This window comes from Protobothrops mucrosquamatus, unplaced genomic scaffold, assembly GCF_001527695.2.
Source record: "Protobothrops mucrosquamatus isolate PMUCROS unplaced genomic scaffold, P.Mucros_1.0 scaffold279, whole genome shotgun sequence".
NCBI classification, from domain to species: domain Eukaryota; kingdom Metazoa; phylum Chordata; class Lepidosauria; order Squamata; family Viperidae; genus Protobothrops; species Protobothrops mucrosquamatus.
Genome location: NW_015386623.1, coordinates 578,758 through 593,012, shown reverse-complemented (window position 1 = coordinate 593,012; position 14,255 = coordinate 578,758). Strand labels below are relative to the sequence as shown.

Sequence of the window (14,255 nt, the reverse complement as noted above, 5' to 3'; positions counted from 1 at the left end):
ACACTCCAAATTACCATAACAATTTATGTCATTGGAGCGATGCTGTCATTGTGTACGTGATGCAAATTACGTCATTGACTTGTTTATGTCATTTGCATAATAACATCTAATTACAAGTTATATTGTTTGATGCAAATGATGTAATTTGCTTCCTGACATCATGCAATCCAACTGACATTTGTGGATAGTGATCATCCCCTCCCCAAGGTTAGTTTGATAAAAGGAGATGTCATTTTAATTGTGGCTTGCGGTTAAAAGCTTTTTATCCTAGAAGTTGATTTCATGAGCCTTCTTGCTTGTGGTGCCAGAATAACAAAATGAATCCTGCTTTGAATATTTCCCTATCTCCTTCACTTTTTAAAAAAATGTTTTATTGATTTTCTAATTTTACATTTAAGTATTTAAAAAGCAACGTGGCGGCTAGGTTAATCGAAAATTCAATGACATACAAACATCTTTAGTGCAAGTCTCAAACTACCACATTAAATATTTCCTCTCTTTTCCCCTTAGTATTTATTGTCTCATGTTTAAACTAATACAATTCTTATTATATCAATTAAATAAAAATAACATTCTTACATTTATCAATAATCTTTATCTCAGTCCATAACAAAATCTAGTATTCAAAGTACACATCTTGTCTATTTAAGTATATTCTATTTTAATCCTCACTAATGAGTCAAAACCCCAATTTTCTTCAGCCTTATTCTAGCTTTCTTTCTTTGCCAACTCGCCTTCCATATCTGTGCTTTTAAGTCATCAAATAGTTCACCCTCTGTTATTATATATGTTGTTTGAGATAAAAAAAAAAAAAGGCCATCCAGTCTCCATTTTTTGGGAAGGGCTAACAAATTGTCTCTCTATTTTTCCATCTTGATGTAGTTGTCCTGGAATGTTTATCTTCCCTTCGGTCTGTTCTTCTTTTTGATCCTCAGGTTTCTTTTGGTTTATATAGAACATCTTTTCCATTTTCAATGTTGTCAGTCCCTTTTCTGGGTTTTCTATTGTTTGTTGATCAGTTGAATCTTCTATCATAATATTTAATTGTTCTTCTATTATATTCTGTGTAGTTAGTTCTTTAGTTGTAATCAAAGTTTGGGTTCGTATAACTAGGCTGACATCTTGTTCTTTTCTGCAGCTTCTTATTTCATCAGTGGCTGTAAGAATAGTTTCATAAATTGCTTTCAACATAAAAAGAATCTGTTCCTGATATTCTTCCATGTTCTCTTAGTAATGTATTAAATTAAAAGCTTTACAATCAGAGAATGAAAATAATTTTGTCACTGAGTATAAAATACAGCTGGGCTTCTCACAGCTGATATCTGCCAAGGTTGCAAAAGTCTTATCTATGGTCTGGGCTTCAAGCCAAGTCTCTTTTAGACAATAACAAGTTGTAATATCAGATTTAACCACAAGATGTCACCCATACCATTTAAGATTTTTGTTTTTTTTTAAGTCCAAATTTTTTATAATTCTTTCTCAATTTTACTTCTTTTTTTGTAAGTAAAAAACCCAAATCTTCAATAAGAATAAGAAATCTTTTAGTCCTCAAATTTTAGAAAGATAAAAATCCGGTTAGAATCAAGTTATTTTTTCAGCGTTTTAAACTCCCCTGGATAGTCAGTCGCCACTGAGGGTGGGATAGAATTTCCCTGGATAGTCAGTCGCCACTGAGGGTGGGATAGAATTTCCCTTCCCTCTCTCCACAGGGGGAAAATACTTTGGGCAGCTTATACAGGTGGAAAAAATAATTAGGATTGAAGAGAGGTTCAGATCTCACCCTGTCTCGTCCGTGCTGCTTTGTAGGTGCCTGGTGGTAAATTTGACTTTGTCTGTCTGCAACTTAGTGATGGGCCATATTTCTATGGCCGGTCTTTCGTCCGCCGATTTGGAGGGCTGCCCCGGATCGAGCGGAAGGGCTACCGCCCTCCTGAAATCAAGCGGGGATCTCCTCCTTGCTTGTCGCCCTTACAGGGTGACTTGCGACCCTTTCCAGGGTCCCCCAGCAATGCGAAAGCGGACGTGGAAGACAGAGCTCGCCTTCCAAGCATCCGCAGCGTCTGCGGCAGCAAACCGGAAGTCCCTATCTCCTTCACTTTTGATAGTTGGAATCCATCAAAGACTTTTCTGTTTCAGCAGATTAATGAATGTTTTTTTCTTAATCTGCTAACTTCAGATGTTTAAGAGTTTTTGCCACATATGTGTTTTCTGGCTTAATTTTCATTTATAATTGTATCTTGATTTGTACAGGTAGTTCTTGACTTACAGCAGTTCATTTAGTGACTGTTCGAAGTTACAGCGGCACTGAAAAAAGTGACTTATGACCGTTTTCACACTTACAGCCATTGCAGCATCCCCAGGGTCACATGATCAAAATTCAGACACTTGGCAACTGACTCGTAATTATGGCAGTTGCAGTGTCCCGGGGTTATGTGATCCCCTTCTCTAACGTTCTGACAAGCAAAGTCAATGGGGAAGCCAGATTCATCTAACAACCCTGTTACTAATTAACAGCTGTAGTGATTCACTTAACTGTGGCAGGAAAGATCGTAAAATGGAGCAAAACTCACTTAACAAATTTCTCACTTAGCAACAGAAATTCTAGGCTGAAGTTGTGATCGTAAGTCGAGGACTACCTGGTACTGTAAACAGTCTTTTTTGGACTAAATGTGAAAGTTGTTTGGCTGCAAAGTTCATCTCCTTATGAACTATGCAATCCACTTGCTTAATGGAAGATTACTCCTATTTGCCTGGATGGGAGATGAAGATGTGGTTCCGTACACTGGAGTATGCTTTTTTTCATAAAGATCCTGGAAAAAGTTCTGAAAGATGTAGGTTAAGAAGCTAAAGTGGCTTGAAAAAGAAAAGTCTGAAGAAAATTAAGAGGAATCCAAAAAGGAAGAGGGGGGGAGAGCAAGTGAAAGACCCATTGTGCTGATGATGCCGCCTGCCATTTTCTTGGATTGTGTTTTGGCAAGGAAACTGAAGAGCAGTTTCTCCCGCAGGCTTCAGTGAAAAGTGTGTGGATCACGTCCAGATCCTAGTCAGTGTATGTCAGCCACTTTTATCCACATGGATAGGATTCTAGGTGCCATCTTATACGTGCCGGATGGATTTGACAGCTGGTGACAGGGAGCTATTTATCCTGTTTCCAGAAATGATGCAAAAACTGGTGTGTGAAGAGAGGACACAGAGCTTCAGCCAGAGGCTGTTAGCTACAGATAAAATTGTGGAAGGGCCAGAAGATCAACACTTTAAAAGATGCCCAAGGAGCTCTGTGGGGCTAAAGGAGAAAATAAACACTCTAAATTAAAGGGGGGAAAAAGTGGAAAGTCTGTAAATCATATACTGAAAAGAAGAAATTATCCTATGTTCCTTATCTCACTGGCAAATCCACAGATTCAATACTTAACTTATTTGTTTTGTTTCACAAGATGAATTTATACAAAATTTAAATTGATTCAGTTGATACTAATGATCAGAGCCTGGCACAAATTCTGCTTCTAACTTGCCATTCTTTCCCCTCCTATTCTGTTCATAGCATAGCTAATCACCACATTTAACCGGGTCCCTGAAACTGGGATGGACTTAAGGAGAGGGTAGAATGGATGTGAAGGAAAGATAGAGAAGGAAAGGTCCTATTTCATCATCTATTTGTTAGATCCTGTCTCCATACAGTACTTGTAGCATGAGTGCTTTTTGTCTTGAGCTCTTGGCTGGTTTCTAACTACTCTTGAGCTCCATTATGTGTCATACTCTCTCTCTCTCTCTCTCTCTCTCTCTCTCTCTCTCTCTCTCTCTCTCTCTCTCTCTCTCTCTCTCTCTCTCTCTCTCTCTCTCTCTCTCTCTCTCTCCCTCTCTCCTTCTCTCCCTCTCCCTCTCTCCCCCCCCCACACATGTATGGTATCTATTACCATTTGCTCATTTGTAGCCTTTTTAGAATAAGATTGTGTGACAAAATGTGATTGTTTTAAAAATTCTAGCATGAAGATACAAACAAAAATCAGTGTAGCATGACACAATTTTGTGGAAGCGGGGGGGGGGAAAGTGTGTTTGTGTCTGTATGTGTGTTTGCCCTTTCTGTAATCCACTTCTTTGTTTCAGTTAACTTCTGGTGCCAAGATTTTGTTACCAGAAGACTCCAAAGGGAAGCATAGCCAGAAGCTATATAGTGGAGTCATAACTGGTAACACCTGAGAAAAGAACACAAAATTCAAGCCATGTTTAGGTTTCTCTTGAAGTCTAAACATCTCCAGCATNGCTTCTTCCCCTGCAGCCAGTGATCCTTGTCAGGAGATTCCTCTCAGCCAGCTCCCCCCATCTCTGGTTCCTTCAGCTGGAACCAGTCCAGCCAAAACTTCATCCCGTCCTCCTGCTCAGGAACATCAGAACCAAATGGATGAATCAGTTAGACGCCTTGCATCAAAGGTAGCACATTTAATACTAAATTGGGTTTTTTCCCCCCAGGTTTATGACAATACGAAAGCCATGGTTTGTGAACATGGTGTTTTTTTCTATCTGACTTTGGCAGGGCTAATCTGTAATTCCAAAAGGAACTACCCCCCCCCCCCAGTTTATTCGATATAATTTCCTTCCTCATCTATTGGGAAGAAAAAGGGGAAAATAAAACACTGGGTTTAGCAGCTTACAGTGTGTTCGTCACTGATTTATCTAACAGTTATGTAAACTGGAATTAGCAGATTGCACCAGGGATAATTCTAATACATTTACTTTGGTTGGAAGGATTGTGAAAATAGGAAAGCCTTGCAAAGGATTGGAAATAAAAGAGGATTTGCTTTGGTGTTGAAGTATTTACTTAAAGCAATATTATGTAACTATTATCCTAATGCTGTCATCCTCAGTGCTATGCTATGTTTAGAATTCGATAGAAAGCACACACATTAATGCAATTTAATGTAATTTTAATTTAATTAAAGCTATAGTTTTATACACCCTTACTTGGGTTCACACTCTGTGGAATTCAGCTGTATTTCTGAATAATGGAGTACAATTGCTGAAATTAAATTGAATGTCCCTACTGTGAGTTCACTAACTGAATGTATCTAAACTGTGGAGGATCCAAAAGGAGGTTCATGACAATGATTTAATTCTTTGATACCACACTTTCAAAGAAAGATAGAGATGATTGTCAGCAACCAATAGCCTTCTGCTAAAAAGCAAACAAATGAACAAAAAGGCAGACTGTACACTGGATTGGGCTGCCACTCTATTGAATACATGAACTAAAACTTTCTGGTTTTATTTACGTATTGGTAGGAACTCCCCAGTGGGGTTAATAAGGAGCCATGTTTATTTCCTATTGCTTTAACTATTTATTCTGGCTTTGGGTACAGAGTAAATTCTTCCAGTGTGCAGCACAGGATCTCTGATGTTGACCAAGATTATAGGATGGAAGGTAGAAGCTTTTAAACATTTTCTCCTGCTGAATAATTGATCCTAATTAGTGGTGGGGAGCTTTGTTTGCAATTTGCATTGCCAAAAAAGTTCTTTGGCTTCCTTAAATAAAGTGAAAGGATGAGAAATTAGCTGCATCTAATCCCAGTCCTGTTTTGTTGATATAATAGGGGGCAAAATGTATATGTATTCTTGAATAAGACAATATTCTGTAGAATGGATGAAACTGATGAGTTTCTAAATACAGACCATCAAATGAATTACATCTCATGACTTTCAAAGGACTTTTAACACTTTCTGTAAAATACCAAGCATAAATTAAGAACTCCATCCTAACTGTTTCTTGAATATTCTTTAAACCTCTTACATCAATATGTGCTATATTATGTAATACAGAAGATTTTTTGTTTTGGAAAAGAAAAATAATGTTTTATAGAGATATTTATAGGTGAATTTATACAGTTAAGAAAAAAAATGCCATATTGTGATTCTGCTGTTGCAAAAAATAAAAATAAATCACTCAACTGTTGCATAGTGAATTATATTAGATGTACAACGCTGCAGGCCAGATATATTTAGCTAATGATGTACCCTATTTCCCCGAAAATAAGCCCTACCCCAAAAATAAGCCCTACTCACTCCATTGGACCTGGTTGCGCAAGGTGGGCGAGGTGCACAGGTAAAAATCAAGCTAGGATGGGGAGGAACTCCCCCACGCACCCTGCACCCGCTTACCTTAGGACACTTACAGCCAGGCCTCCCACGCCCTGACACCTGCCTCACCTCGCCGGCCTACTTCTTCTGTGGCCACTCCACCACAGCTTGTGCGCATTGCCCCCGGCCTCCGGAAGGCCTCTGGCAGTGAAACAAGCTGAGGGCGCCGCATGCATCAATCCAGAGCTTGTTTCTAGGCTGCAGAGTCCTTTCCGGAAGGCAAAATGGAAGCCTGGGCAATGTGCGTGAGCAGTGGCAAGCGGCTGCAGAAGTGGGCTGACGAGGTGAGGAAGGTGTCAGGGAGTGGGAAGGCCTGGCTCCGGCGGTCCTAAGATAAACGGGTAAGATACCCCCCAAATATAAGACCTGGTGCCTCTTTTGGAGGCAAAAATAACATAAGACCGGGTCTTATTTTCGGGGAAACACGGGTAAAAATATATGCATGCATACTGAAGAAAAAGATATGCTAGTTTTAAAGATAGTATGTTAAAACTAGAGCAGTGGTTCCCAAACTTTTCTATATCCTGCACCCCTAGAACGCTTCTGATATATTCTCGCACCCCTTACAAAAGTTCGAAATAAGGGCAACAAATTATGCATATACGCTACAATTTTGAAGACCCAAGTTTCCATACCTCCTGGAATATCATCTCGCGTCCCCAGGGGGTGCGAGCACCCCTGGTTGGGAACCCCTGAACTAGAGCATTGAGATCTACATATACAGTTTGAATATTCTTCCGAGTTTTATGTCTCAGATGGTTTAAGGAAAAATTGGAGTGCATTTCAGCATGGGATTCTCCTTTTCGTTATTTTGTGTGGTTATCAATCAGAAATTCTAAACAGTTTTTTTTTTTAAAGGTCGTTGCCTATCACTACTGCCAAGCTGACAACACTTACACATGCCTTGTCCCAGAATTTGTGCATAGTATCGCAGCTCTACTTTGCCGGTCACCTCAGTTAACAGCATATAGAGAACTCTTGATAAAGGAACCACACCTACAAAGTATGCTTAGCCTTAGGTCCTGTGTTCAAGATCCTGTGGCAGCATTCAGAAGAGGCGTGTTGGAACCACTAGTGAATCTTAGGAGAGGTAAGCCGGGAAACAAACATGTAGGCAATATGGAAAAGTATATAAAGTATTTCATAGCAGTGGACTGGGGAACACTGGAGAATTTTCCTTTCTTTGAAAGAGGACAACGAATACTATACAGAGTGAAACAGAATGGAGATGATGTTAAAAAAAAAAAGGTAAAGGTTTCCCTGTCCAGTCGTGTCTGACTCTAGGGCGCGGGGCTAACCTCTGTTTCTTGGCCAAGGGGCCATGTGGCCAGCATAGCTATACGCCAAAGGCACACAAAACACTGTTCCCACCAAAGTGGTACCTTTTAATCTACTCGCATTTGCTTGCTTTCGCACTGCTAGGTGAGCAGGAACTGGAGCTCACCCCATTGCATAGTGCTCAGGTCTCAAACTTGGACAAGCTCAGCACCTTTAACTACTGTTATTATTAATTAAACTTGTATGCTGTTGGACTCTGGGCAGCTCACAACAATCAAAAGATATTACAATAAATAATAAATTATTAAAAGATAGCAAGCATGAAGAAGTGAGGGACCTCACTTTTCCTTGCTCGTTCCTTCCCTTCCCTTCCCTTCCCTTCCCTGGGCTTCACAGCTCTTCTAAACAGTGGGCATCTGGCTCTCAGGAACCCCATTCCAGAAAGCAGGTGCTGCAAGAGAGAAGGGTTCTAGAGATGGCATTGTCATGTATATGTCATATACGGCTTTATAAGTAAAAATTAGCACCTTGACTTGTACCCGGAAGCATATTGGTAACCAATGCAGCTCATGAAGCAGAGGTGTTACATGGGCACACCGTGGAAAGCTGCTCAGTAACTAAGGTGACTAAGGCATGAATGACTATCTGAAGGCCCCCCCCCCCAAATCTAGGAAAGAAGGCAATTAATGTGCCAGATGGCGTTGTGCAAAGGCCGTCTTGCCACAGATGATACTTTCTATTCAAGCAGGAGCTGTGAATGCAGGGAGCTCCCCAGGTTGTGTATATATTTATTAGATACGAGAGAGACAGTTGATATATTCATCTTAAATTAATAATGAACATTAGCATCAAAAGTTTTATATATTTATTGGTGTGCTTCCAAACTGTCTGATCTATACAATAATGGGAAACACGAATTATTCATGAGAGGCGCTGTGCATCCATTTGCAAAATGGAACCTCAGCAGTGGGTACCGTGCAGATGTTTGTTCCACAGTCTAGAAATGCTTTGTAACCATTATACTTCTAGCAAGGTTGCCACACACTAGATAAAACGAGCTACAATTGCTATCCGTTCATTTAAGTATATCTGCTAGATAGAAATTGAAGCTAAATACCAGCCACTTTTTGATGAAATATCTAAGTGGATAAAACACTTATCATTTTTTTCTCGTGCTTGATAATGTTCTTGATTGTTCCTGAGATTCTAAAATGACTATATAATACAGTATTTATTTTATTTTTTGGGTCTATAATCCATTGTGTAAATTTAAAATGGGATGTTTGGGTTCCTTCAAGAAGGTATGAAGTACTCAGTGCTGTGTTGCTTTTTTATTCTCATTGACCATTTTAGTGAATTATAGAATTTGTGTCAGTATTGTTTTATGTTAATATTTGTACCTTTTTTAGTTACATCCTTCTATACAAAGAAGTGCTATAGGTTGTAATTAATGATAGTGTGTGCTTAAAATGTGTATTTAATACAGGTAGTCCTCGAGTTACGAGTGGAATGGAGCCTGCCCATTCTACCCGTAACTCAAAAACTCGTAGAGTGAATCTCGTACCTCAAACAAGATTACTCCCTTGCTCGTTAAAACGCACGCAGCACGTTAAGCGAACATGAGTATCTCAGGGTGGGGAAGACCAGGAGGGCCCAGTGATGGAACAGGCCCCCAAGGCTCCCTGACCCACTAAGATACCGCATGCTTTCCCCTTCCTTCCTGCCGCGCCGGACTCACCTGGAAAAGATCCGTCTCCTCTCTGCTGCGGTTCCTGCTGCTGCCTGGATCTGAAGCCTGGGTACGCTTCTGTGCCCCCTGCGGCCCGATCCAGGCTCCAGAGGCCTTTTCTAGGCCGCTGCCACCTGGATCTGAGGGCGGCGAATGCTTCCGCAGGACACCCCCCCCAGCTTGATCGGGCCTGGAAAACGCCTCCGGAGCCCAGATCCAGAGGAACGAGGAAGTGTCCCCCAGCTTCGGTTCCATTCTCTGTTGCAGAGAACAGAGGCCTAAAGTACCATGAGATCACGTGAGATCAGTAGCGTGAGATCTCACCCCACTGATCTCACATGATCTTGCGTTACTTTAGGCCTTCATTCTCTGTGAACGCACCGAAGGCCTGGAGCAGCCAAGAAAGCAGAGGATCTCGATCTTCATAGGGTGAGTATTGAAGGCCTGGTGCCTAGGGAGACCCGGGGAGGGGGTGGGGAAGGAAGGAATAACCAGAGTGAATATTGCAGAGCCACTGCAGTCACTCGTAAGGGCGAACGACTGCCTTGGTGCTGCAATATTCGTAACTTCGGGATTTGCTTGTAAGTACTAGGGGGCGCTCATCACGTAATTTTGAATGAGCGTTAAGTGAACGCTCGTAACTCGGGGATTACCTGTAATGTTTACAAATAGAACAAAAACAAAGATATCACACCTTGAGAACTTTTGTAATATGTTGATAGATTATACTGCTGCATAAGAAATAACATAAACTAGACACGCTATAAATATTTGGGCAAGTAGGAGCTACTTTTTCCGGGGATGAAAGCACATTAAAGCATGTTGCCTTCTTATAAATAAATATCTTGGAATCTGTTGTCAGTTTTTAAATTAGTACTATTGCCAAATGTAACATTTTGCTTGAGTGAACTATTTTAAGTATTTCTATTAACATGTAAAGGACTTTTTCTTTTTAAAAATATTTTAACTATTCAAAAGTATGAGTACGTTTCTGGGAAATTGGCAGAGTGGGACATTAGTTTTTCCTTTTAAAATTAAAATACTTATTTTTTTAAAAAAATCTAGTTTATTAACTATCTACCTTATTAAAATAGAATAACTTTGTGGGTAGCTCTTTTAACTTCAGAATAGTAGATTCATGGCAAACATTTGAATAGATTGATCTGATTTACTAGAAAGAAGTCCCCTTTAATAGACAGTAAAATAACATTTAGCTATGTCACTTTTTAGTAAAGGAATGTTCAGTGTAGGTTTCTTAGAAAATAGTTAAAATGCACTTTTTATATTTAAATTAGTAGGCCTAGGTGTGTCAAGAGGAAATAGCCTTTTATTATTTGCTTCATCCTGTGTTCCATATATGAAAATGAAGGGACATGAATACTTGTTTTTCTAACCAGAAATCACATTGCTGCAATATATTAATAAATGTTCTTACCTCTTTTGTTTTTTCACAATCGTGTCCTTCAGAACAGAAAATTTCAGAAGAAGAATGCATCATTTTGGTAGATGGCTTAAATGAAGCTGAATTTCATAAACCTGATTATGGGGATACAGTTTCTTCATTCATCACAAATATTATTTCTAAATTTCCACCATGGCTAAAATTGATCGTGACCGTAAGAACAAACTTCCAGGTAATATTTAAGCAAATGGTGGTATAGTTTTTGCTCTGTTAATAACATTGTACTCTCAGAACAGAAAATTTTACTTGGAAGGACTAATCTGAATTCTTGTGACAGTTTCTGCTGTTACAAATCACACATACCTAGGAATGGCCATCATCATAGTTTATACGCTGTGGAGGTTTGTACAAAAGGTCATAGTGTATTTGTTGTGGGTTTGTAATATTTGTATTCAAGCATTTTCATTGTGTAGTTAAATGTTGCTCCACACCAATGCCACTGTGGATCAGTTTGACTCACAAGGATGCTTAGCAAAATCTAAAACGTGGCAGCTGAGAGAGTGGTGTAGCATTCTGAAACAGCTGCAGTGACCTGATGCAAGTCCCACACAGGTCCTTTAGCTAGAATTTCTGTTGTTCTTCTCATTTTCTCTTTTGTTATGAAACATCTGTGGTTTCAAAGTTTTATTTTTTAAATTCCTTTTCTCCAATATAATCCGATTTCAAGATCTAGACTCTAAATCTCTGAATTGAAGAGTGCTAGGGATCAGGTTAGAGCAGGATTCACTATCCAGTCTTGACCATGGTAGGAGCCTAATCAGGAAGGCTATTGGTACAGTATGTCAGAACGTCAAATAATTGATCCCTATTAAAGCATAAAGCATCCCAGTTCCAATTCTTTTTCATGAACATAAGATGTCTCATTGTTTTGTATATCTCCTTGTTATTGTAAATTGGGCCTTTAGCTTTAAGAAACTCTTGTTTGGTCACAAAAATAGGGTTAGGGTCAATCACTGTTAAGTTATTAAACTTGACCTGTATCAAAGTTTACCATTTTTGAGTGCAAATAAAATATTTTGAATGCTTTTTTTTATATAAAACCGTTGATGCAGACTAGAATAAATGCATTAATTTGTTTCGTGTATATAAGAAATCTGGGTTTGTTTTGTTCGATATTAAGATATTTAATTGTCTATATGAATACAGGAAATGACTAGAGGTATTGTTAGACCAAAGAATTGCACTAGTGCTAAACCTTTCTGATTCTCACTTAAACAACTTTCACCAGCTTTAATTTAGCATGGTTTTAAAATCAATAGCTATAATTATGAAGTTTGACAAGTGCTGCAAAGTACTTATTTCTTCTTCCTTCTCTAATGCAGGAAATAACCAGCTCACATCCTTTCTTCACAATCTCCTTGGATGATTTTTCAGACAACAAAGAAGTACAGTCTGATTTAAATGCATATATTCAGTACAGGATCAATGCCAGCCAGGATATAGTAAACAATATTTCCCTCAATGGAAAAGTTGATGCCGCGACTATTGGGAAAGTGAGCAACCACTTGATCTTGAGGAGCATGGGATCTTATCTCTATCTGAAATTGACATTAGATCTCTTCCAGAAGGGTCACCTGGTGATTAAAAGTGCAAGTTACAAAGTAGTTCCAGTATCTCTTTCTGAGCTTTATTTGCTTCAGTGCAACATGAAATTCATGACAAATTCGGCCTTCGAAAGAGCCCTGCCGGTGCTGAATGTGGCTCTAGCATCCCTTCACCCAATGACAGATGACCAGATCTTCCAAGCAATTAGTGCTGGCCAGATACATGGTGAACAGGAGTGGGAAGAGTTCTCACAGAGGATGGAGGCCCTGTCAGGCTTTCTGATAAAAAGGCGTGACAAGACACGGATGTTCTGCCATCCTTCCTTCAGGGAATGGCTTGTTTGGAGAGCAGACGGTGAAAGCACTGACTTTTTGTGTGAACCAAGGTAAAATATAGTAGATACTAATAACTGTTGATAATTCTTATATTACAGTCTGTAAGAGAGAAAATGACACTAGCTACGTGTTTTCTAAGGAAAAAAAAAGCTTTATGAGCCATAATATTTTACACTTTAGGTTGGTTGAAAGATACATGAAATTGAAAAATAAAAACTCAGAAGTGTACATAACCAAAAGTAGAGTGTCCTACAATCATTAAGGATGAATTATTAGATTCTGCACTTTAAACCTTAGTAACAGGAAGGATGATCTTCTCATTTGCTGTAATGCTAGTTAGTTTGACTGCCCAGCATTGAAAATCCTTTACCAAAATCTTTTCAGACAAGACTTTATCAGTCTTTGCAGAGATTAAAGACACTTCGACAGACAGAATTTTTATTTTATTTTATTCATTCCAAACATGTATATAGCTGCCCATCATCTAGAATAATATGGAAGGAGGGAACCCATTGGAGGAATTTATTAACTTTTTGAATTTGGGGCATTGATAAGTATTTTTCCACCCCAGTTGTTATTTCTGAATCCCGTAAATAAATTTGGGTACGGTCTATAATGAAATTATTATTGATGTCTACATTGACATTCATATCATTTGGGGAAAAAAAGTTCAGCTCTCTGAGATTTATGGGCCCATGTTGCTTGGTGCTCTAAATTTAGAAGCAGTTCAAAATTTAATGAAGGAGAATGAATGAACATGTTGGCTCCTGGAGAAATGCACTTCATCAGGTCTATTTTGCTAAGCAGATGTATCATTTGCTTGCTAGTCCCCGCGCTGCTGCAGCCCTAACAATTCTCTTTCCTAGCTCCGAGCATTTAGTGCTCAGCTTGGCTATCCTTTGAGGCTTTCTTAACTACACAAACATAACACTGACTGAGGCTCTAGCAGGTCTTTGGATGAGTTTTCATGCCACAAAAATTACAGTAAGCTATGGCTGAAACCCAGGCGTACTTTAAAAACAGTGTGATGTGACTTTGGGGGAGATTATTGTTCAAAATAAAAATAGTGAAAGTTCAGTTGCATGTGTGAAAACCTTTAAATACCACTAAAGTATGTATAGTATGGTTTTCCCAGTTGCAATGTATGGCTGTGAAAGTTAGACCATAAGGAAGGCTAAGTGCCAAAGAATTGAGGCCTTTGAACTATGGTGCTGGAGAAGAGTCCTGCGAGTCCCCTGGACTGCAAGGCGTTCAAACCGGTCAGTCTTAGAAGAGATCAACCCCGACTGCTCTTTAGAAGGCCAGATCTTGAAGTTGAAACTCAAGTACTTTGGCCACCTAATGAGAAGGAAGGACTCACTGGAGAAGAGCCTAATGCTGGGAAAGATTGAGGGCAATAGAAGAAGGGGACGACAGAGAATGAGGTGACTGGATGGAGTCACTGAAGCAGTAGGCGTGAGCTTAAATGGACTCCAGAAGATGGTAGAGGACAGGAAGGCCTGGAGGAACGTTGTCCATGGGGTCAAGATGAGTTGGACACGACTTCGCAACTAACAACAACAACAACAAATTTTCTTCGAGGTGTCTTTCAGTTCAGAACAAAAAAGCATTTATCACAATAACCTTGTGAAAGGCAGATTGTGCTAGCCAAGAGTGGGCAACTTGCAGCCCCAAGTCTGCAGTCAACCCAGAGTTATCTTTTTGTGGCCCAGGAAACCTCTCTGATGATTCCGCAAACCTGAAGATATGATTTCCTCCTATTTTGAGGAACAAAATA

General features: G+C 39.4%; 1 protein-coding gene across 1 annotated transcript in view; it reads left to right on the top strand.

Annotated features, from left to right (window-relative positions):
• The window catches only part of TANC1 (tetratricopeptide repeat, ankyrin repeat and coiled-coil containing 1), a gene marked incomplete at its 5' end in the record, with an annotated part of 64,301 nt that overhangs the window by 18,685 nt on the left and 31,361 nt on the right, over window positions 1–14,255 (top strand). Inside the window, 4 exons of the mRNA XM_015814736.1 lie at window positions 4,277–4,428; window positions 6,988–7,219; window positions 10,604–10,770; window positions 11,921–12,528. Coding sequence (XP_015670222.1) covers window positions 4,277–4,428; window positions 6,988–7,219; window positions 10,604–10,770; window positions 11,921–12,528 — 1,159 coding nt within the window. The remainder of the gene's footprint in view (window positions 1–4,276; window positions 4,429–6,987; window positions 7,220–10,603; window positions 10,771–11,920; window positions 12,529–14,255) is intronic.